The sequence below is a fragment of the Talpa occidentalis genome, unplaced genomic scaffold (assembly GCF_014898055.3).
Source record: "Talpa occidentalis isolate TD23 unplaced genomic scaffold, MPIMG_talOcc4v2.1 talOcc4.9, whole genome shotgun sequence".
Classification (NCBI taxonomy): Eukaryota; Metazoa; Chordata; class Mammalia; order Eulipotyphla; family Talpidae; genus Talpa; species Talpa occidentalis.
Window position 1 is genome coordinate 100390037 of NW_023605305.1, and position 24157 is coordinate 100414193.

The 24157-nt window shown below is 37.0% G+C and overlaps 1 protein-coding gene across 1 annotated transcript in view; it reads left to right on the forward strand.

Moving 5' to 3' along the window:
* Window positions 1–18854, forward strand: part of AGL (amylo-alpha-1, 6-glucosidase, 4-alpha-glucanotransferase) — a 61732-nt gene extending 42878 nt beyond the window's left edge. The window contains exons 28-34 of the mRNA XM_037498609.2: window positions 1965–2100; window positions 3711–3823; window positions 11027–11238; window positions 12467–12564; window positions 13949–14036; window positions 14130–14263; window positions 16228–18854. Of these exons, the coding sequence (XP_037354506.1) occupies window positions 1965–2100; window positions 3711–3823; window positions 11027–11238; window positions 12467–12564; window positions 13949–14036; window positions 14130–14263; window positions 16228–16345 (899 nt within the window). The 3' untranslated portion in view covers window positions 16346–18854. The remainder of the gene's footprint in view (window positions 1–1964; window positions 2101–3710; window positions 3824–11026; window positions 11239–12466; window positions 12565–13948; window positions 14037–14129; window positions 14264–16227) is intronic.
* Window positions 18855–24157: the final 5303 nt, after the last annotated feature.

Consider the following 24157-nt stretch of genomic DNA (forward strand, 5'->3'; position numbering starts at 1 on the left):
AGATCATTTTAACCATCTTTAAGTGAACAATTGGGTGGTCTTAGGTACATTCGGAAGTGTTTTGCAACCATCATCACTATCCATCTCTATAACTTTTTCATCATCCCAAACTGAAAACCTGTATTCAATGAACAATAGCTCCTCGTTCTTGCTCCCCTATGCCCCGGGAACCATCATTTTATTTCTGTCTTCATGAATTTGACTACTCAAGATACTTCATGTGAGTAGAATTATATAATATTTGGTTTTTTATATCTGGTTTATTTTGCTTATTTTTTATCAATAAAAATGGAAACAATTCAAGTCTTCTCCAATGCCCTTGGTAGTGTTAAAAGGATTAACATAGGTAAAGTAGTTAGCACACCACCTAGCACATATACTATACTTTTACAGCCTTTGATTAAATACAAGCAAATTTCTTTCCAGAATTACTATACCAGTGTATATTCTAACAATCATAGAGGTCTTTATATACTCATGAGCCTGCCAAAATTTGGCATTATCCACTAATCTCAAAGGTATAAAGCAACTGTAAGTCTCCTGTCACTGCTGAGTATGAGTATTTATATGTTTACTGTCTTCTTGGGAAAGTTTTCTATAAGTTGTTCGTTCATGTTCTTTGCCTTTACTTGTCTTTTTTGGCATTCCTGTATTTTTCTTATTTATTTCCAGGAATACTTTATGTATTGTAGATGTCCATCCATTGTCAATTTTAGACATTACATAATCCTTTTCTGCCACCAACCCTAACTTTATCTATGCTGTACCTTCAGCATTCTGAGTTAGGGGAGGTTAGGGGTTAGTACTTCAACATAAGGATTTAACGATTATATAATTTAACCCAAAACAGATGGTAACATTGACAGTTTTTAGTTTTGAATATATTACTGACAGCATTATAAATGTAAATTTAGTATTTTAAGGCAATTTGGATTAAGAATCCAAGCATATTTTATAAGATATAAAACACTGTTATTGTTCATGAAATGAAATAAATTATACCAAAAAAATTCATATCACATAATGATGTTGATCATACCATTGCTTGTAATCACAAAAAAGAAACAACTGGTATGTTTAACAGATGTTTACATTAACTGGAGTGAATTTAGAAATCCCTACAAATTCTAACTATTAAAAACAATAAAGTATATAGCTGTCACATCTAATACATGAGAAATAATTGGATTTGAAATAGTTATGAAAATTTTACTATTATGTGAAAAGACTAAAGGAATCCATAAATGTAATAGTTTCATTGGGGTTATAATATAATGGACTTTTTTTGCTCTGCTTTTATTTTTAAACTATAGTTTTTAGCATAAAATTTAAGCTTTTTAAGTGATTCTAGATATTTCAGATACTCACTAACTTTGGCAAATTTTGATGTAGACTCAAAAATCTAAATTACTTATTGTATGTTCTAAATTATATTTTAAATGATAACTCAAGCTCTCTTTAGTTTATTGTTTGTAGTGGTGATATACAAATTTTATACCCACCTGAACTGATATGAATCACTGATACTTATTTGATCCTTCATAGAGAAAAATAAATAGAAATAGATTTTATATTTTATGCACATTTTTGTGAGGTTATATTAGTTTTTCATTTTAATTATAAAATATGTCAACTAACAGAATATAATATAAATTGCTCCTTCAAAACCTAGTACTGAAATTAGACAGATGTTTAACAAATTTGGCCATATTTTCTTCGGATCTTTCTGTTTTGTTTTGAAAAAAATAATCCATAACAGGCCTATCTAAAGTCTTCTTACACATCTCCCCATAGGCATGTAGGCAAGGATTTCTCTAGGGAATAAATCTAGAAATGAAATTACTGTGTGATAGAATATGCACGTCTTCAACTTTTATGGAATTACCAGATTACGCTGTTTAGCAGTTATCCTAGTTTATCTCATCTCTTTTAAATTTTATAAACGTTCTATTTTATATTTTTAGGCTTTAATATAACTGCAGGGGTTGATGAAGAAACAGGTTTTGTTTATGGAGGAAATCGTTTTAACTGTGGCACATGGATGGATAAAATGGGAGAAAGTGACCAAGCTAGAAACAGAGGAATCCCAGCCACTCCAAGGTAGTGTTTATAGTTCTTATATAACTAAACCTTTTTTTTATAAAACTACGTACTTGTGGAATCCTGTATTCTGTTACCATGAAGTCAAAATCTGCCTCCTTTCCTTCCCTCTTTCTCTCTCCCCTAATATGCATATACAATCTTTTAGTAATAGTCATCAAATATTAGTCTGTTCTCTTCTGGGAGTTCCCATGGGTTGATTCTCTATAAACACCATAAAGGAAAATGTGTTTCTGTATTATCCCGTGGTTAAGGCATTTTTATAACCTGAAGTGCTTTTAGAGTGAGCATTGCTTTATACCCATCTTTTGTAAATATGGATGATAATCAACTGTCCTCTCTTTTATGCTATCCTTTCTGAACCTTTTCTTTCCCATAAATTTTTTTATCTTTCATTCTATCATGTCCTTCTATGATTTCAAATGCTTAGAACAGTATCAAGTCTTGAGACTCTATTTTCTTATTCTAAGCTTATTTTCAGTCAGTTATCAAGAAAATATGAATTAATGTAGCTGTTTTTAAATGCTTTAGAGTCTTTTCATTTTTATTTTTTTAATAGATTTATTTATTTATGCATACAAGAACTGGGGTATAGACCAGAGTTGTGGGGGTGGGTGTGTAAGAAGATGCACCAGAGACAGAGTGGGGAACAGAACAGGCAGATTGACCAAAGTACACTGCTGAGGGGAGCAGCGGGAAAGACAGGAGAGGTCTGCTGTGCCATGTGGGTTGCTCCCTGGCTGGCTGGAGATCAAACTCATGCTGCAGAGGCTGCAGACTGCTTCGTAGTGCTGTGCTTAACCCCTTGTACCACCAGGGAGGCCCTTTAGAGTCTTTTAAAAACCTGTTTATTTTGATATTTTGCTAGATTTTGTACTTCCCTACTTCCCTTTCATTTTTCTTAAAAATAAACTTTCAAATTATTATGTTCATCTTCCCTGACTTTCTCCAGTGCTGCATTCTATGTTTATCTTGTCTCTGGCACTCTATCTCAGTATTCTCTGATTCCTTATTCCTACCTTTTTCCAGCTGCCATCTCCTTTTACTCCATGTTCCCCCTTTCTACTTACAGAATTTTTTGAAAATGTTAATGAACAGTGGCAAAAGAGTACAAGGAGAGGGCCTCCCTGGTGGCGCAAGGGGATAAGCACCACGCTATGAAGTAATCTGCAGCCTCTGCAGCATGAGTTCGATCCCCGGCTGGCTAGGGAGCAACCCAAATGGCACAGCAGACCTCTCCTGTCTCACCCACTGCTCCCCTCAGCAGTGTGTTTCAGTCAGTTTGTCTGTTCTGTTCCTCACTCTGTTTCTGGTGAATCCTCTCACCACCACCACCCCACCTCTGGCCTGTGCCACAGATCTTGTGTGCATAAATAAATAAACCTTTAAAAAAAAAAAGAGTACAAGGAGAGATTTCTTGTGCAATATACATTACTATAAAGTGAGGGGGTTGTTTTATAGATAATTGTCTGTATAACACATGTCCTATAATACATGTTCTGTAATTCATCAAAATTGTTTATTCAGTGCTTATTTAGTTTACTGCAGTACTTAATGGCCCAACTCACAACATAAAAAATTGTTTTTTTTAAATTTATTTTTAATTTTAGAGATGGGTCTGCTGTGGAAATTGTGGGCTTGAGTAAATCTGCCATTCGTTGGCTGCTGGAATTATCTCAAAAAAATATTTTCCCTTATCATGAAATCACAATAAAAAGACATGGTAAGCTATTCATTTTATTTGCAGAGAAATTTCAAATGTATTATGTATGGGATTAGTCTGTGTAAATCATTTTTTATTCCCTTCCCTCTCCCTCTACCATGTAACCATCATTTGACTCAATGAACTGATATTAGAAAACCTTTAAAATTAAGAGAAAAGTAAGACCATAATTTCCTGGCATGAAAGTTATAACAAATCTGGTTACTAACTATATTTTTATAGAAACTTTGAGATATGAAAAACATCATAGTTACTGATTTGTTGTATTTTCTTTTCCTCAGTGTGACAGTGAGCAAATTGCATTTTTATTGGAAAAATTGAAATCTTACATCTCTTTTTTTACAACAGTGCTGTCTAATAAATACATAATGTAAGCTACAGACGTAATTTTAAGCTTTCTCATATCCACATTTTAAAAAGTAACAGAAGAAATTAATAATGATAATGGATTTTTTTTTTTAAACAATTCTCCCACATTTGTTTTTTTTTTTTTTTTAAATATTAAATTTTATTTTTATATTCCCCCATACAATTGCAAACGCCCCATTCTGACCCCAATCCTTCCCCTCCCGCCCCCCACCCCCCAAAAAGTGTCTCTGGTTCATAGTTTTTTGTTGATTTTGATTTTCACTTTCTTATATTTGTTCCTGGTCCCTTATTTAAGTTTTCTAGATTCCTGCTATGAGTGAGACCATCCGGTATTTTTCTTTTTCTTTTTGGCTTATTTCGCTGAGCATGATCCCTTCCAGTGCCATCCATGTTGCTGCAAATTGCATGTGTTTATCTTTTTTGAATGCTGAGTAATATTCCATGGTATATATGTACCACATCTTCTTGATCCAGTCATCTATTTTTGGGCATTTGGGCTGTTTCCAAAGCTTAGCTATTGTAAACAGTGCTGCTATAACATAGGAGTGCAGGTGCTCTTTGGAATTGATGTTTCTGTGTCTTTGGGTAAATACCTAGGAGTGGAATTGCGGATCATATGGAAGCTCTATGTTTTTAGTAGGTCCAGAAAATCTCCACACAGCTCTCCATAGTGGTTGGACCAGTTTGCACTCCCACCAACAGTGCACAAGAGGTCCTTTTTCTCCACATCCTCGCCAACATTTGTTGTTGCTAGTTTTTTTAATATGTGCCATTCTCACTGGTGTGAGATGGTATCTCATGGTAGTTTTGATTTGCATTTCCCTGATTACAAGTGATGTTGAACATTTTTTCATATGTCTGTTGGCCATTTGCATTTCCTCTTCAGAGAAGTTTCTTTTTAGCTCTTCTGCCCATTTTTTGACTGGATTATTTTCTTGTGGTTGCTGAGTCTCATCAGCTCTTTGCAGATTTTTGTGATCAGTCCTTTATCATTAGTGTTGGGGCAAAAATGTTCTCCCGATTGGTGGGGTTTCTCTTTGTTTTGTTATTGTCTCTTTTGCTGTGCAGAAGCTCTTTAATTTGATGTAGTCCCAGCTGTTTATCTTTCTCTTCACTATCACTGCTTTGGGTGATGTGTCTGTAAAGATGTCTTTGATATGCAAATCCCGTAGTGTTTCGCCTATATTTCCTTCTATGTATTTTATGGTTTCAGGTCTTATGTCTAGTTCTTTAATCCATTTTGAGTTGATTTTTGTGTATGGTGTGAGGGAGTGGTCAAGCTTCATTCTTTTGCGGTAGCGACCCAGTTTTCCCAGCACCATTTATTGAACAACTTTCTGCTCCAATGCATAGTCTTTGCTCCTTTGTCAAAGATTAGTTGACATAAATCTGTGGGTTTATTTCTGGATTTTCTATTCGATTCCATTGGTCTGTATGTCTGTTCTTGTTCCAATACCATGCAGTTGATGATTATGGCTTTGTAGTATAGTTTGAAGTCTGGGAGTGTGATGCCTCCATTTCCTTCTTTTTTTTTCAGTAGAGCTTTGGCTATTCGGGGTTTTTGGTGTGATTCCATATGAATTTCATCAATAATTGTTCTATTTCTTTGAAGAATGCCATTGAGATTTTGATTGGAATAGCATTGAATCTGTATATTGCTTTTGGTAGGATGGCCATTTTAATAATGTTTATTCTTCCAATCCATGAGCAGGGGATGTCTTTCCATTTCTTTGTGTCTTCTTCTATTTCTTTCACAGTGTTTTATAGTTTTCTTTGTATAGGTCCTTTACCTCTTTGTTAGATTTATTCCCAAAATATTGATTTTTTTTGTTTCGATATAAAAGGGTGGTTTTTTTGTTTCTCTTCTCTTCAGATTTATTGTTTGTGTATAGGCAGGCTACTGACTTTTGCGTGTTATTTGTATCCTGCCACTTTACTGAATTGATTGATGAGTTGAATTAGTTTTTCTGTGAGATTTTGGGGTTTCTCTATGTATATTATCATATATCTGCAAATAGTGATAGTTTGACTTCTTCTTTCCTATTTGGATTCCTTGGATGTCTTTCTCTTGTCTTATTGCTCTGGCCTAGGACTTCCAGTATTATATTGAAAAAGCAGTGGTGAGAGTGGACATCCTTGTCTTGTTCCAGATCTTAATGGAATTGCTTTCAGCTTTTCACCATTGAGAATGATACTGGCTGTTGGCTTGTCATAGATGGCCTTTATGATGTGAGGTATGTTCCTTGTATCCCAAGAATTTCAAGGCTTTATCATGAATGGGTGTTGCACTTTGTCGAAAGCTTTCTCAGCATCTATTGATATTATCATATGGTTTTTATATTTCTTTTTGTTGATGTGTTGGATAACGTTGATTGATTTTCGGATGTTAAACCATCCTTGTGCCCCTGGAATGAATCCACTTGGTCGTGGTGAATTATCTTATGGATACATTGTTGGATTCTGATAGCTAAAATTTATTGAGGATTTTTGCATCAGTGTTCATTAGGGAGATTGGCCTATAGTTTTCCTTTTTGTGTTGTCCTTATTCGGTTTTGGTATTAGTGTAATAGTGGCTTCATAGAACGTGTTTGGTATTGTCCCTTCCTTCTCAATTTTTTGGAAGAGTTTGTGAAGGATAGGCACTAATTCGTCTCTGAATGTTTGGTAGAATTCATTTGTAAATCCATCAGGTCCTGGGCTTTTGTTTTTGGGGAGGTTTTTGATTACCATTTCAATTTCGCTGCTTGTAATTGGTCTGTTTAGGTGTTCTATTTCTTCTTTATCTAGCTTGGGGTGATTGTAGAGTGTAGGAATTTGTCCTCTCCTCTAGATTGTTGAACTTGTTTCCATATAACTGTTCATAGTAGTTACTGATTATTCTTTTGATTTCTGCTGTGTCCGTTGTGATTTCTCCTCTTTCATTTATGATTCTGTGTATTTGTGCTTTCTCCCTTTTTTCCTTTGTGAGCCTGGCTAGGGGTTTGTCTATTTATTTATTTTTTTCAAAGAACCAGCTCTTGGTTTCATTGATCTTTTGGATTGTTTTTTTTAGTTTCAATTTCATTTATTTCTGCTTTGGTTTTATTATTTCTTTTCTTCTACTGGTTCTGGGGTTTTTTTGTTGTTCTTTTTCTAGATCTTTGAGCTTCGAGATTAGGTTGTTTCTTTCTTTGATTCTTTCTTGTTTTTTGATGTGAGCTTCTATTGCATATATTTTCCTCTTATTACTGCTTTTGCTGCATCCCATACATTAGGATATTGGTGTCCTCCTTGTCATTCAATTCAAAGAATTTTTTAATTTCTTCTTTGATCTCCTCGTTAGTCCAGTGGTCTTCCAGTAATGTGGCTTTTAATCTCCATGAGGTAGGATAGTTCCTTGCCTTCTTTTTTATGATTTATTTCTAGTTTGATGCCTTCGTGGTCAGAAAAGATGGTGGGTATGATTTCAATCTTGGTGTATCTGTTGATGTTTGTCTTGTGCCCCAGTATGTGATCGATCCTGGAGAATGATCCGTGTGCGCTTGAGAAAAATGTGTACTCCGTTTTTTTTGGGTTTAGTGTTCTATAGATGTCTGTTAAGCCCAAATGCTCTCTAGGTCCTTATTAGAGCTTTAGTTTCTTTACTTATATTTTGTCTTGTTGATCTATCCATTGTTGATAGTGGTTGGTTGAAGTCTCCCACTACATATGTGTTTTCTCTGATGTCTGTTTTCAGAGAGGACAACAGTTGTCTGATATATTTTGGTGCTCTTTCGTTTGGTGAGTATATGTTAATGAGTGTTATTTCTTCTTGAAGTATTGTCCCCTTAATCAAATGTAGTGACCATTGGGTCCTCTTTTATTTTTTTGAGTTTGAAGTCTGTTTTATCTGATATAAGTATAGCTTGCTTGCTGCTTTCTTTTTTGGCCCATTTGCTTGTAGGATTGTTTCCATCCTTGACTTTGAGCCTATTTTTATCTTGTAGCTAAATGTGTTTCCTGGAGACAGCAAAGGTTGGGTTTTGTTTCTTAATCCAGGCTGCAACTCTGTGTCTTTTTATTGAAGAGTTTAGTCCTTTACATTTAGAGTTAATATTGATATTTTAGCATCTGTATTTGCCATTATGTTTTTGTCTTTCCTTTGTTTTATTTATTTATTCTTTTAATAACTTTTTTTTTTTGGTCTTCTTTCGTTGTTATTCGTCCCTCTGAGGTTCTGGCTTTAGGATCCTTGTAGTATTTTTTGGAGTGGGGGTTTAGTCACAATGAAATTCCGGAGTTTCTCTTTGTCTGGGAAGGTCCATATTCTTTCTTCATGGAGGAAGAGAGCTTTGCGGGATAGAGTATTCTTGGTTGGCACTGTTTCTTGGAGTCTGTTGACTATGTCCCTCCACTCTCTCCTTGCCCGTAATGTTTCTTTGAGAAGTCTGATGTCAGCCTGATTGGTTTTCCTTTGAATGTTACCTGTTTCTTCCCTCTTGTCAGCTTCATTATTTTTTCCTTGTCCTGGATTCTTGGGAGCTTTACTATTATGTGTCTTGCTGTGTTTTTCCTTTCGTCGTGGAAGTTTGGTGTTCTTCTTGCTTCTTGTATATCAATTTTCAGCTCCTTCTTCTCATTTGGGAAGTTCTCTTCAATTATATCCATGAATATTTTCTCTGTTCCTACATCTCTCTCCTCTCCTCTGGAATTCCTATAACTCTTATATTTCCTTCCTCCCTCATGGAGTCAAGATAGTTCCCGAAGTCTTTCTTCATTCTTTTTCCTTCGTACTTCTCTTTCCTTTTCTGTTTTGGTTCTTTTTATTTCTGTGTCTTCAAGATTACTTATTCGTTCTTCCATTTCATCTATTCTGCTTTCATTGCTTTTCCCAGAGTTCTTTAGTTCCTCCATTAATTCTTTGATCTCCTGCATTTCTCTTACTTCCCTCTTTAGGGACTCAATTTCCTTCTTCTGATCTATCACTTTTTTAATCATGGCAATTTAAATTCTCTTTCTGGAAGGCTCAGAAGTTCTTCCAAGTTACTGTCGTTGCCATCTGGGGCTGGTTTTCTTTTTGTGGTGTGCTTCTTCCTGAGGAGTTTTAGGTTGCGTGTGGTTCTTCTACTCCCTACTGTCTGTTTTCTAATTTGTCGTATGCGTTGGGACACTGTGTTGCTCGGACTGACTGACATCTTGGGTGAACTTCTCCGCTCCCCTCTGGCTCTTCCAGGAGCCATCTCTGTCTTCTGGGGGAGCTTTCTGCTGGTTTTAGGCAGTTTTTACTGAAGAAATGTCCCTGTTCTCAAATGGCGAAGCGGGATGCAGTCCCTGCGCCTCCAGTTTCAGGCACACTCTTCTGCGCACCCGGTCTGCCCCGGACGTGGGTGCCTGCTCCCTCTGTGGGCTCAGACTGCTGGTCGGAAGGGGCCTGGCGTGGAATAACTTCCCGCTGGCCACTGGGTCCTCCAGAAACCTTCTGCCCTTTTCAAGCAGTCTTAAGAAATGTCCTGTTTTATAGGGTGTTAGTTGACTTTTTTTTTCCTGGTCGCTAGTGGCGCCAGAGATCTCTCCTATTGTCCTTGGGGGGCTGTTTTTCGCCTCCCCACACCCCGTGGGACAGAGAACAGAGCGGGAATGGTAGGGTACACCTCAACAGCTTTGGGGTGCTGTGTCTGCCTTGTGCCCCACCGTCGTGGAGAAACCACGCCCCGAATTTTCGTGCCCCGGGTCTCAGTTCAAAGCCCTCAGTTCCAGGACGCGGGCTGTAGCCCAGTTCAGTGGCGCGGGAATGGCGCCTTTTGCACCGCTCCCGTGCCTGGGCCCCTGGTTCCTGCTCACTCAGGGAGGGACCTTCACCTCAGTGAGGACCTCCGCGCGTCTCCCCGCAAGCCTAGGTCGTCTCCCCGCAAGCCTAGGTCGCAGGCGCGGGGACCTGGGCAGCCGCGATCCAGGTCTGCACTTGCTTTTCAAGCGCGCCGAGCGAGCCGCTTCCCGCGCCAGCTTACCGGCAGCCCGGGCTGTGTGCGCGTCTCCCGGGGTCTTTGTTCTTCTCTAATGGCGCCCGGAGCCGTTCGCTCGCCGCCGCGGCGAATCCTGCAGGGTTCGCCTCAGCTCCCGTTCACGGGGTGTGGTGGCTGCAATAGTTCCTTTCCACTCACGGTCCCGCTTGCTACGTCGTTTGTTCTTGTTGGTTGTTTTGGTTTGTTGTTTCCTCCTCTCTGCCGGTCGGAGTGGGCGGGGGAGGGGAGCAGGTTCTGTGCTTCCCTCCCTTCTAGTCCTCTTTTATGGCCAGTTTTTCTTCGGGCAGTTCGCTGGGCGTCACCCGTTTATCTCCGTTCCCAGTTCTCACTGGGACCTGCCGCTTTTCCTCCCTATTCACTTTTTTTAATGGGAGATCTTACTCGCAGCGTCTCCTCGCCCGATAATGGATTTTTAACACAATATATGCGAAATACTATTTCAACATGCAGTCAAGATAAAAGTATTATGAGTTAATTTACCTTTTTTTTAGTGGGGGGTACTAAATCTTTGAAATGCAGTGTATGTTAGTTACACTTATACACATTTCAGTTTAGACACATTTTCAGTGCTCAAAAAAGATAATTTTACCAAGAGTGGTGCAAAGATAAATCAGGAATATTTTGCCAGAGTATAATCCTTTGGGTAATATAATGACAGACAGTTTTTAGTTTCAGACTCGTATTCTTCATAAGACCCTGATACTTTAAAAAAAGTAAATAATTTATTGCCTAAGTATTTATCTTTGGCTATAACTAAATGTATGTGGGTTAGGTAGTTAAATGCTTAAAATAACCAAGTGCTCGCTTCGGCAGCACATATATTAAAATAACCAAGTTTTTTATCATGTTTCAGGAAAGGTTGTGACTGTCTCATATGATGAGTGGAACAGAAGAATACAAGAAAACTTTGAAAAGCTATTTTATGTGTCAGAAGACCCTTCAGATTTTAATGAAAAGCATCCTAATCTGGTTCACAAACGTGGCATATACAAAGATAGTTATGGAGCTTCAAGCCCTTGGTGTGACTACCAACTCAGGCCTAATTTTACCATAGCGATGGTTGTAGTAAGTGATTTGTTATTTTCAAACTTCAGTGATATTGTGATAGGGCTTATCAAGTTCTTTATTCCCATTTGTTTTCAAATTAGCTTAACTAGTATGTTGTACTTGAAAGCATCTGTATTCCAGGGCCTTCTTGGTGGCCTAGGGGTTAAGTCTCAGTGCTATCATACCGCTTACAGCCTGAGTTCTATCCGACCAGGGAGCTAACCCAAATGGTGCAGCAGACCTCACCTGTCTCCCCTGTGGCTCCCCTTAGCAGTGTATTTCAGTAGATCTGCCTGGTCTGCTCCCCACTCTGTCCCTAGAGAATCATATCACACACACCTTCTCCCCCACCGCCCCACATCTCTGGCCTGGACCCCCATTCTTCTATACATAAATCAATTAAAATAAATCATTTAAAAAAAAAAGAAAGGAAAGGAAAGCATCTGTATTACAGCGCACCTTTGCCATGACCAGTGCCTCAGCATACTGGCTGAAAAGCTCTGGACTAGTAAACTAATGTGAATATATTTACTTATACTTACTTTGCATTTTCATTGTTGTTTTGCTGTAATTACTTCTATATAGCTAAGAATTCTAATTTCAGCTAGTCTAAAAATAAACTACAAGCATAATAAAATAGGTCAAAAAGAGTACTAAACATAGTACTTTTAATTATAGTAGAATTAAAATTGCAAAGCTACAAGAAGGTAGTTTTGGGTCAGTGTCCATCTGATTTCATTTAACCATTAAATGTAGTACAGATTCCTAGACACCATTGCTTTTTTCTTTCTTATTCCGTATCAGAAGTAAATTTATTCATGCTATTGAAGCATAAGTTCTCCAATATTTTATATAATCCCAGAAGCAAAAAATGGGTAACACATGTATATAAAAGAAGCTAGTATAAATCCTATAAAGAGTGAATGTGTTTTTGAATGTGTTTTTCTTTGTACCTGTGGCAATTTCCTTTTGCAGCTAGTATACTTTCTTGAAATGGCATGAGGAAATCTTCACCTCTAAAAAGCTTTCCTAATTTCTGGTGCTAAGAACAGTGCTTCTAAGTAACCGCAAAGAATCCAAGTTTCGAGCTGGTTAGGTGTCTGCACTCAAATTCCAACCCATCCTGTATTTTTAAATAGTCTTCATTCTTTCCAAGTTTATATTGAATAGTTTATGTTCCAGTATGGGTAAACCTAGTTCTTCTATGACCTTAAAAGTTTGTGTATTTGTTTTTGACATTTGTTAGGCCCCTGAGCTCTTTACTACAGAAAAAGCTTGGAAAGCTTTGGAGATTGCAGAAAAAAAGTTGCTTGGTCCCCTTGGCATGAAAACTTTGGATCCAGAGTAAGTTGGAATATAAGTATTTAAAATGTTGACATTATATTGAATCAACCATAATTTGCTTATCAATAAATTCCTTAAAATTGCATTCAAACTGATTTCATTTAGTTCAGTATTTTAAGTACAGTGCCCTTGAGTTTAGCCTACGTTTAATAATGAGTAATGATTTTTTTTCTAGCAACTAAGGATTTAACTCTATCCTCACCTTACCACCACCCCGTTCCTTCCTTTCCATGTAATTTTACCACTATTTTTATTTAAACTAATAGTTTTGTTTTTATTTTATATTTATTTGTATATTTTCTTTTCAACTTTTGTTCTTTCTTGAGTTTCTAATAACCTTTTTTTTTCCTTTGACTGTTTTTCTTTAAAATACTTTTCATCAAATTGTTTTCTATATCAATATAAGACAGAACCTTATGTCTACAGAACCTTTGTAGGTCTTCTAACTTACTCTGTATACTCATTTTAAGTCTTGAGATGCAAAATTTTCTATGCATGTACTTAACCTGAATTCTGAGGTGACCTCCACATTTTCAGAAGAATTTAGAACCACTGCTCAAAAGAAAAACCCATAAATATTACTTGTGTGTCAAGTTCTATCTGTCACACTGAAAGTAATAATTTAGTTAAACCCACTATAGATCACTATCTTTTTATTATCTATTGCAATTCTTTGTTTCATTTCTAAGTGTGTATAAATTTTGTGTATATTCAGTTACTATTTGTAATCTGATAATGTACCAATTTTAACAAGTTTTAAAATAACTTCATGGAGAAATTTTAAAAGCAGCCTTTCCAATATATAATAATTCATAAAAGTTTATAGTGTTTACTAATTCAAATTTTTCTGTGTATATTTTAATCATTACATTAGAGATCTAATGAAATAATTGACTGTAAACTAGTCAGTATTTAGTGTTAGGCTAACTTACTGAAGGCAAGATACATGAACACTTTTTTTTTTTTAGCCAGTAAATTTTTGTTAATTATTCCCTAGTACATTAGTCATGCTTCAGGTAACAGTGTTTTTTGATCAACAGCATATATGGTGGTGATCCCAGAAATGCTGTACCTTATAGCCTAAGTGTATAATAGATTATAACTTCCAGGTTTGTAGATTTATACTCCAGGATGTTCATCCAATAACAAAAATCTCCTAAGGACACATTTTTAGACTATATCCCCATCATTAAGCAATGCATGACTGTGTTAAGTTCCTCTGAACTCAGAGTATACTAATTTTAAGGTTTAATAAATGAGTTTATTCTGTGGATTAGACGACAAAATAATTTGAATATTTCTCTTTTGCTATTGAGAAGATTTTCTAATGTTTTCTATATAATGTCTGATCTCTTTTTTAACCTAAATTTTAATCATTTTGCAGTGATATGGTTTACTGTGGAATTTATGACAATGCCTTAGACAATGACAACTACAATCTTGCTAAAGGTTTCAATTATCACCAAGGACCTGTAAGAATTTTATTTTTCTAAGTTTTCAGATAAAGTTATTTTTCAAATAATTTTAAATATTTACAGCTTTTTTTCACTGAATCATCTTTTTAGGAGTGGCTGTGGCCCATTGGGTATTTTCTTCGAGCAAAATTATATTTTTCCAAATTGATGGGTCCAGAGACTAATGCAAAGACCATGTTGTTGGTTAAAAATGTTCTTTCCCGACATTATGTCCATCTTGAGAGGTAAGTTGTAAGGGACATGTGATTTTTATAAGCAGTGTCAATTTATTAGATATTAAATAAATGACACTTCCTTAAAATTCATTTCTGTTTTCTCCCAGTAACCCAAAGAAATGTGAAAGCTTTACTCTGTAACATAGTTTCTGTAATGTAATTTTCACCTTCCTTTAATTATTTTAGGTTATCATTTATTTTAATTTGAAGACTTGGTATTATGTGATTTTATATATGTGGAATTGTCCTTGAGTTTTAAAATCTAGCTGATATATTTTGATATTATTAGCAGTGATTTAAACTACAGCAATTTATTATCACACAGTTCTGAAGGCCAGGATCCTGAAAGTATTTTCAACAGAGTTAAAAAACCAATATATCAGAATTTGTGGAATACTGCTTATTTAGCACTAAGTAAAAAATTTATAGCACTAAGCACCTATTTAGAAAAGAAGAGTGCCTGTAAGTCAATGATCTCAGCAGCTACCTTAGGAACTAGAAAGAGATAAATACAGTAAATCAAAGGTAAGCAGAAGAAGAGAATAATAATGAATGCTTCTGAGAGATTCTGTTCTTTGTTGCCTCAAGTTCAATATCTTAAAAACTACCGCTCCTTCTGAAGGTGTGTGGGAAGGATCTCTAGCCAGCCCTCTTTCTAACTTCTGGTAGTTCCATGACTGTGTTTGGCAGCATAACCCCCATCTTCCCACGGCCTTTTCCCCACATGCATGTCTATGCCTAGATTTCCTCATTTTGTAAGGTCACCTATCATAATGAATTAGAGGCCCACCCTATTCCATTATGACTTCATTTTAACAAATTGTACTGCAACAGCCATCTATCCAAATTAATTCACATTATTAGGTATTGAGATTTAGGACTTTCATATTTGAATTGTGAGGGGGACATAATTCAGCTCTTTACAGACACCGTGATGCCTGACTTCAGCAATTTGACATTTTTCTCTGAAGTAGCTTGGCCACTTAGAAAAATAGGTTTTCTATATACTCCATTTCTTTTGTGGAGGTTTTTTAAATAGGGCACCTACCTGCTGTTACTATTAGTTATTATCCAAAATATTTCCATATTTTGCTAAGGGAGTTGTTTTTCCATTTTTATTATGAAATATTTGATACCTGTCAAGGTATATGTAATATGACCAAGAGTTGCAAAGCAAAATAATGAAACAAATGTGTTCCCCCAACACAACCTGAAAAATAAAAATCACAGAATTTGGTATTTAATTTTTTTTAATTAATGCTTCATACTTAGGGACTTAAGTATGAAATTAAGGATAAACTTAATAGCTAATAATGCTATGTTCTGATAGTGAGATCTAGAACAAATCACTAACCTCTATAAACCTTTCTTATCTACTTTCTAAATCAGAACGATTATGATATCCACCATATAGGCTCTCTGTGAGCATTAAATAATGCTATTAAATAATGTTATAAAAGCACATTAGAACATAACAAATGCACAATAAATTCTAACTGCATTCTATAGAATTAAAAATTGATGTAGAAATTCAGATTGTTTTTAATTTGCACTTTTTTCCTAGGCATAGTTCTTAGTGTTTCTTAATTTTTCATATTGGTTTTATAATTTTGTTAAGATCAAACATAATACATCTATATAATTACAATTTGAGTCATATAAACTTATTCCAAAAGGAATAAAACTAGTCTGACAAGATGTTTTTCTCTACATTGGTGTATTACTTGGAATGGCAATTTCTTCTGTGTTATTATTACATAAAGGAATCCCTTTGTATTTCAAAGTCTTAAATCACAAAGATTGAATATCAATGAGTATATATTTTTAGGACATCCTTTTTATTTTGTAGCAAACAACTAAATTATGACTTTTCAAAATTAGAAGTCAGAATCACCAGTTGTATTGACTGTTTTGTTAATCTAAACAGGACTGTGTTAGATTATATTTCATAAAATGTCTCTTCTTCCTTGAAGATCCCCCTGGAAAGGACTTCCAGAACTGACCAACGAGAATGGCCAATATTGTCCTTTCAGCTGTGAAACGCAAGCCTGGTCAATTAGTGCTATTCTTGAAACACTCTATGACTTATAGTTGGTTCATCGATATTTATTAAGTATACAATCACACATGTATTATGCAATCCAAGGTCATAATATAATGTATATGTGCTGCCGAAGCGAGCACTCATAATATAATGTAAATGCTTTATATGCACAGACTCTAGACATTTTTAAAATCTCATTCATATAATATAGATGCCCAATTATGAGACTCTAAAAGCATTGATTTTCTTTTTTTTCTTAATGTACAGAAATAATTTTTGATTTGAATCCAAAAGAAAAAATTATCACCAATGGAACTTTTTTCTTTTGTGTTCCAGAAGTATTTCACATATCTAGAAATAAAGAATTTCAAATTCAGCATTTGAAAAAGAAAACTCATGTAATCTACTTGTACATAAGTAAAAATGAAATATAAGACTATAATAATGAAAGAAATTTAAAAGAATCTTTAAATTAGGGTATATATTTTCTTCAGGGACATACTAAATTGGCTGTCGTTAATTAATAGTCTCAACTTTTACTGCAGTATTCCTAGCATCTTTCACATTGCCTTCAACAAATATTAAATGGATATTGAATCATGGAAGTGTTCACCTACAATATATATTCATAAATGTAGCACAGGTGTTCATAATGTGCTTTTATTTTCTTCTATGATATATTAATATTTTTTAATATAATGAAAGCCAACATTATATTTAACATAATTTACTTGTGTTAATGATGCATAGGACAGTTTAAAAAAAAACACAAAGGATTAGGAGTTTATTTCCTTAAAACAGTTTTATAAAGTTAATCTTGAGTTCCAGTTTCCTATTATGAAATGTTTACATTTCATAATGCAAATTGTTGGGCATATTTATGAGAACCTTAATTTTAAAATACTGTTTAATTTTCTAAAATTTACAACTATTTTTAGTTTCTGTGTAAAAGTATTAGTAGATCATAGTAGATTCTGGTTTCCTATTAATAAAACCCACATGGAAAAGTTTAACATTAAGAACAATCTTTATATAATAAATATATATACATGAATTCAGCAGTTTCTTAAATTCAGTAAAATTATTCAAAAAGGTTTTCATGTTATTTTAAGACACTTCATTCTGAAAAAGTAATAAAAAGAAAAAGATTTATAACATTTATATGAGTTGACACTTTTAAATAGTTCTTATTTTTAGATGAAATTGTTTTTTACACTTCTACTGTTTTTTGTCTCATGAAAACACTTAAATTGGTTCACTTTACTTTTAGTTGAAAGGAAATAGTTGCAAAAATCCTTTCTTTACTATTTAATGTTACTCACTAGTATGTTTATAGTTAATAAAATGATGGTACATCAACATTTTTCTCAGTTAGAGATCACATACCCAACTATTAAGAAAAATAAAGAAGAAAAGTAAACTAAAAAGGTCTGGCAAGCAAAAATATGTTAATGGTTCAGATGTCAAATATCCATGCTTAAAAGCTCATTCAATTTACCATAAGTTGACTTGCACACCCTTTGAAAAGTTGATTCTACTAATAAAGCAGTTTCAACTAGCTTGCTTTATTCGTTTCTCAAATCAAAACAGATTAAATCCCACGAATTCAAGGAGAGTTGTGATAGTAATCTGACCACTATAGTAAACACATTGATGTCCAAGTTTTCCTTTTTCCTTCATTGCAGTGTGTATAAGCCTGTGTAGTTAAAAAGAATGACCTTCCTTGAGAGAGAGAACCATTGGTCATCAAGGTTTTATGTAGTTATGTTGCTATGCTTTAACTTCTGTATTAAAGGTGGTAAGAAACGTGACTGAAAACCAGCACATTTAACAAGAGAAAGAAGTAGTGGCTGACAAATGCAATTAGGTGGGTGGTTGGATGGATGAATAGTTGATAGATAGATAGATAGATAGATAGATAGATAGATAGATAGATAGATAGATAGATAGAGTTGAACTTGCCATAATGTGTTATCTATAATAGAGCAACTACCCACCTCAGTAATTTTTTAGAATATCATGTTGTACTAGAAAATGAAGTGGTTCATATTCCTAATAAGGAATAGTGATGAAAGAATATTGTTATAATCTGCATGGTCTATGATAAAGCTTAAGAAGGCATGTTACACATTATTCATCAGAGGTAGGTTAAAAACATAGTTTTAGAGTTAGAGGGTTAAGTGTCATTTAATTAAAGAACATTCAAAGAATGCTTCATTCCTGAGTGATGTTGGATGAGGTATCCCTATATTACATTTCAATAATGATTCTGTGCCTTGCTTCTTCACTAATCATAATCAATCTTACTCTAACATGAGAAGTAAGCTTGCCATTTTAACTGGTATGCTATGTTAATTTAATAAATTTTAAAGATAATACAGAAAACATGAGGCCTGTCATCACCGTGGAATATTACAACTTATGTGGATTGTCATCCATTTCTTTTATGTCTTCAACTGCTCTATCTAGTGAGCAAATGTTATTTTATTGTCTGTGTGCCAAGAAAATAAAAATCTTTCTTAAATGTCTATGGTTTGTTCCTGTATCATTATTTACCAATTAACTGATTTGTCCACGATGATGATCACCCTTTATTCAGGGCTTCCTTAATTTGGGTGCTTATCTCTGATGACATAAGGAGGTAAAGAGGAAGAAGAGGGCCTCCCCTGGTGGCGCAACGGTTGAGCGCTGGGCTGCAAAGCTGCCCGCAGCCTCTACAGTGCCCTTTCGATCCCCAGTCACCAGGCGAGGGTCCCACATGGCACACAGACCTCTCCTGCCGTGCTCACTGCTTCCCTCAGCAGTGTACCTCGGTCAGTCTGTTGTGCTCTCACCCTCCCGCGCTTCTGCCTGTACCCAGTGCTTGTATAAATAAATAAATCCTCGCAGACCAGCACTCAACCGCTGTGCCACCATCTCCCCTGGTATTTTTTAAAACTTCTTTTTTAAGAAAAAGACTATTGTTATTGCTGTACCAATAGACTGAACCATGATTTAGAAGGCATGGTAACATTTTTTTTTTAAAGACTGTATTTATGCATACAAGAGCTGGGGTACAGGCCAGAGATGTGGGAGGTGAGAGGATTCACCAGAGACAGAGCGGGGAACAGAACAGGCAGATCGACTGAAATACACTGCTGAGGGGAGCAGCGGGCGAGACAGGAGAGGTCTGCTTCGCCATGTGGGTTGCTCTCTGGCCAGCCGGGGATCCAATTCGTGCTGCAGAGGCTACGGACAGCTTCATAGTGCAGTGCTTAACCCTTAGCACCACCAGGGAGGCCCCAAGGCCTGGTAACATTAATACCCACCATCAAGAAAATAAACAAAGATATCTGAAATGGCTTTACAGTGATGTGATGCCTTAGTAAGTTAGGGACATGGACTGCTCATGAACTGCTTTCTCATTTCACATTCTTCACAAACTTTTCTCCTTTCTTTTTTTTTTAAGATTCATTTATTTATGCATACAAAAGCTGGGGTACAGGCCAGTGATGCAGAGGGAGACAGGATTCACCAGAGACAGAGTGGGGAGCAGAACAGGCAGACTGACTGAAATACATTGCTAAGGGGAGCAGCGGGCAAGACAGGAGAGGTCTGCTTCACCATATGGGTTTCTCTCTGACCGGCCAGGCATCAAACTTGTGCTGCAGAGGCTGAGAGTTGCTTCATAGTGTGGTGCTTAACCCCTTGCTCCACCAGGGAGGCCCTTTCTTCTTTCTTGATGGAGGCCTTCAGCTCAGGAATGGCCTTTGTTGTCATCTTCTCTTAAAAGGGGGAAACTGCCCATATCAAGTTTCTTCTCCAGCCCTTCATCCCCAGAAGCAGTGGTGTAGAAAAGTAGGCACAGTCTGGTGGCGCAGCGGGTTGAGTGCAGCACTGTGAAGCTGTCCGCACGCAGCCTCTGCAGCACTGGTTCAATTCCTGTCCAGCCAGGGAGATACCCACATGGTGCAGCAGACCTCTCCTGCCTTGCCCGCTTCTCCCCTCAGCAGTATATTTCGGTCCGTCTGCCTGTTCTGCTCCCCGCTCTGTCTCTGGTGAATTCTCTCACGCTCCTGCACCTCTGACCTGTACCCCAGCTCTTGTATGCATAAATAAATAAGTCTTAAAAAAAAAAAAAAGTAGGCACAATGTTCCTCAGGACTTCACAAAGGAACATTCGACAACTCATTGACTTCTTTGCATCATTCATTGCATCCACAAAGAAGAGGACAAACTTGGCTCCAGCATAGGCCATGGACAGGTGGAAGAGCCTGCTCCAGCTTTTCCTTGACCTTGGTTGTGCACTAAGTCACCTTGGTTGTGCCCCAGGAGATTGGGGGGATACTGGTCTTCCTAGCATCACTGCCAGTGATAGGAACATTGACTGGAGCTGGAAACAAGCCCTTCAGCTCTGCAACAAAAATGTTGGCTCCGACAATGAGCAAAAATGTTGGCTCCCACGCCCCAAGATTTCATTGGGGCTCTATACTCCATGTTTCTTGAAAACTTTTGTTGTGTTTGGGATGGTGAAGTTGGCGGATTTGCAGGCAAGAGGAGAGGAGGAAACATCACCAGGGGGCAGCGTGTGTCCAGCTCACTTCCCTGACCCTCTCCAGCCCTCTCTGGCACGTGTGCTTAGTTGAATGGTTCTCCAGGTGGAACCAACATTTAGTCTAACTCGAGCCTTTGCCAGCAGAAATTAGAGCATATGGGCTTTAAATTTCTACTCTAACTTTATAGTAACTTTTAACGAAAATTATACTATAAAATATGGACGAATATTTTCTCATAATGTAACTTTCCTTTTGGACCAATATTGAGCATAATCATTTCTATTCAGGCTTGTTAACCTTCATATAAGCCTTTCCAAATATTCCCAGTCAAACTTCCCAATCATTTTATTGGATTAGCAAATAATTCCTTTTGCCATGAGGTAATTTAGTCTAAAAGAAATAAAATTTTTTTAAACAAACCACCCAGTAAAATATGGTGCCAATTAGGAAAATGTTTTCTGAAATTATCAATCCTTCCTTTACCATTATTGATGTTATAGTGATTTTTCTAATCCTCATTAATCTCTTTATCAGTAACATCAAGTGTGCATCTTTATAGGCAAGAAATCCCTTATTGTGTTAATCATTTCCTATATATCACATTATGTGGTACAACTTAAACTTAGAAAAAATGAAGGAACCAAGACCAAAACCCAAAATTAAATACCTATTAGTTCAACAATAAATGAGATTGAAATTTTAACTCAGGAGAAAATTGAAGGTTTTTTTAAATCAATAAAGAGAAAATAGTAATAATCTGGGAGGAAAAAAAAACAAACACCATTGAATAAAACCTCTTTGGAGAACAATGTCTATTATTAAGAGGCAAAGTATTTCTGTGTAGAAAATTTGGATCAGAAAAATGACATTCCCACTGTTCTCAAATAATTTCCTGTAGTTAAGGGTGGGTAGGAAATCAAGTAAAAGGAATGTGGGTTACTTTCCTTGTAAAATACTATGAAGCTGGAGGGGTTGAATGGGAGACTATTCTCAAGATTTTCTAAAACATCTAAACCATCTGAAGAACTTTATCACGTTAATCTCTTCCCTATTGTTAACAAAGTAACTCAATCATTTTATACTTTTCTAACAGTCAATTTTGGAAGGGGGTGAGCAACTCAGATCCAAAGGACGCATTATCTCAGCACAGTTTTGCATTAGAAGTCGGTGAGAGGGCCTACCCTGGTGACGCAGTGGTTGAGTGCTGGGTTGCAAGGCTGCCCACAGCGTCTGCAGCACCAGTTCGATCCCCAGCCATCAGCGAGGGTCCCACAAAAAAAAAAAAAAAAAAAAAAAAAAAAGCTGTGAAAAAGTTGCAGAGGGAGTAATTTACAGTCAGATTTGTTTTGCAAGCAGGGAAGTCTCGGTTGGTTAGCTAAACAATGTGTTTTCTTCTCTGTGGATACTTAGTATAATAGGGCTTACCAACAGGCTTTATATAGACATGTAAGAGGAGAGATATTATAGAAATTGGCTTGTGTAGTTATGGAAGTAGAGAAGCCCCACATTCTACTGCCAAGAAGTTGGAGAGCCAGAAAAACTGGTGGTGTGGTTCAGTCTAACACCAAAAAGGCCTGATACTCAGCGGGACAATGTGCCCTTCTGAGACCAAAGTCCAAAGAAGCAGGAGTTCCAGTGTCTCAGAACAGGACAAGATGGAACCGTCATCTCAAGAAGAGATGTCTTTTTGTTCTACTGGGCCCACCCCGGGGTGAATGACACCCACAGGCCCAGCCACTTTGGGGAGGGCCCTCTATTTTAACCAGTTCACCAATTCAAATGATAATCTCTTTTGAAACACCCTCACAAAAACCCCCAGAAAGGTTTTACCTCAGCCCAGTCAAGTTGACACATAAAATCTACCATTGTAGCTGGATCCCTTCCATTTTGCAGCAAGAACTCCCCTAGACCAAAAACTAGAAATCATCAGATTAAATTTTTATGACCCTTTGCACTCCCTTCTCCCTCTTTATAGTCTACTCCAACTACATTTCCAGAAATTTGGAAAAACTGATTGTGTTACTTCCCTAATAAAAATTCTCTAGGGCTCCCTGGTGGCCTAGGAGTTAAATCTCAGTGCTTATCACCTCTATGGCCTGATTTCAATTCCCAGTCAGGGAGCTAATCCACAAATGACACAGCAGACTTCTCCTGTGTCACCAGCTGCTCCCTTTAGCAATGTATTTCATTCAATAAATCCACCTGTTCTGCTCCCCACTCTGTCTCTGGTGAATCCTCTCACCTCCCTCACCTCTGGCCTATGCCCCAGTTCTTCTACACAAAAGTAAAAAATAATAATAATAAAATTAAAATTAAAAAAAATTATCTGTAGCCTTCTGAGGTTGATAGTAGCATTGGGGGGAAATCAATAACAACAACAAAAAAAATCTGATTGCTGAGAAACACCCTGCTGGAAAAGTCAAACACCTTGACTCAGGCTCCCAGATCCTCCTTGGATCTGGAAATGGGAAGCCCCCACATGTTCCTCACACTCCTTCCCCCCTTATATAATCAAGCACTCCTACCGTTGGGTCATTTAAGGAGCCACTTTACTGGGGAGCTGGTCCTATTGTAACAGGGTGGTGCCCAGGAAAAGGGAGGGTTCCAGATTTCCTGCCCCACCCAAGGGAGGGTGGAGCTGAGCAGGGAGAGAAGAGGCTGCAGAGGAGACTGAGGAAGGAAGGAAGCAGGATGGAGCCAGAAGGAGACCTGGAGGAGGCACATGGAGCAGAGAGACACGTGAAGAAACTGCGCTTGCCTTTTGGTCGTGGACTGGTTGATACAGATGCGGGTGAGAGGCCAGTGGGGAGGTGACAATGGCGGTTTTTGTCTTGATTTTGATTTTGCTCTTTTCCTTCCAGACTTGTCTGGCTGTTTCTGACCCTTTTCTGTGGGTACCCACTGGCAGGTGCTTTAGACTTGTGGCACACTTTGGGGCCTTGCTCTGGGCCAATCCCATTTGGATGGATTTTTACCCATTTGGGGACGGGTAACTTTGGGTGCTTGATTTACAAACTATATTCTTTGCCTTTCCTGTATTGTTTCCTAATTGTATTAAAGTTCCTTCCCATTAAAGTCTCATAGGTTTTGTGTTGATGCTGCAGATGGCAGAACCTATTTAGAGCAGGCAGGTTTGTGGGGTCTGGGCTGCCCCTCTCCCTGCCCTGTAACACTATTGCTGATTCCCTTGGTAGCCACATCATTCAATAAACTCTACAGAGAGTTGCAGGGACAAACAGTTCTGATCTCAGTTACATCAATCATAAAACAAAAAGTAGAGGGGTCTCTTTGACCTTCTCAGCAGGTTTATATAAAAAGGGAAAG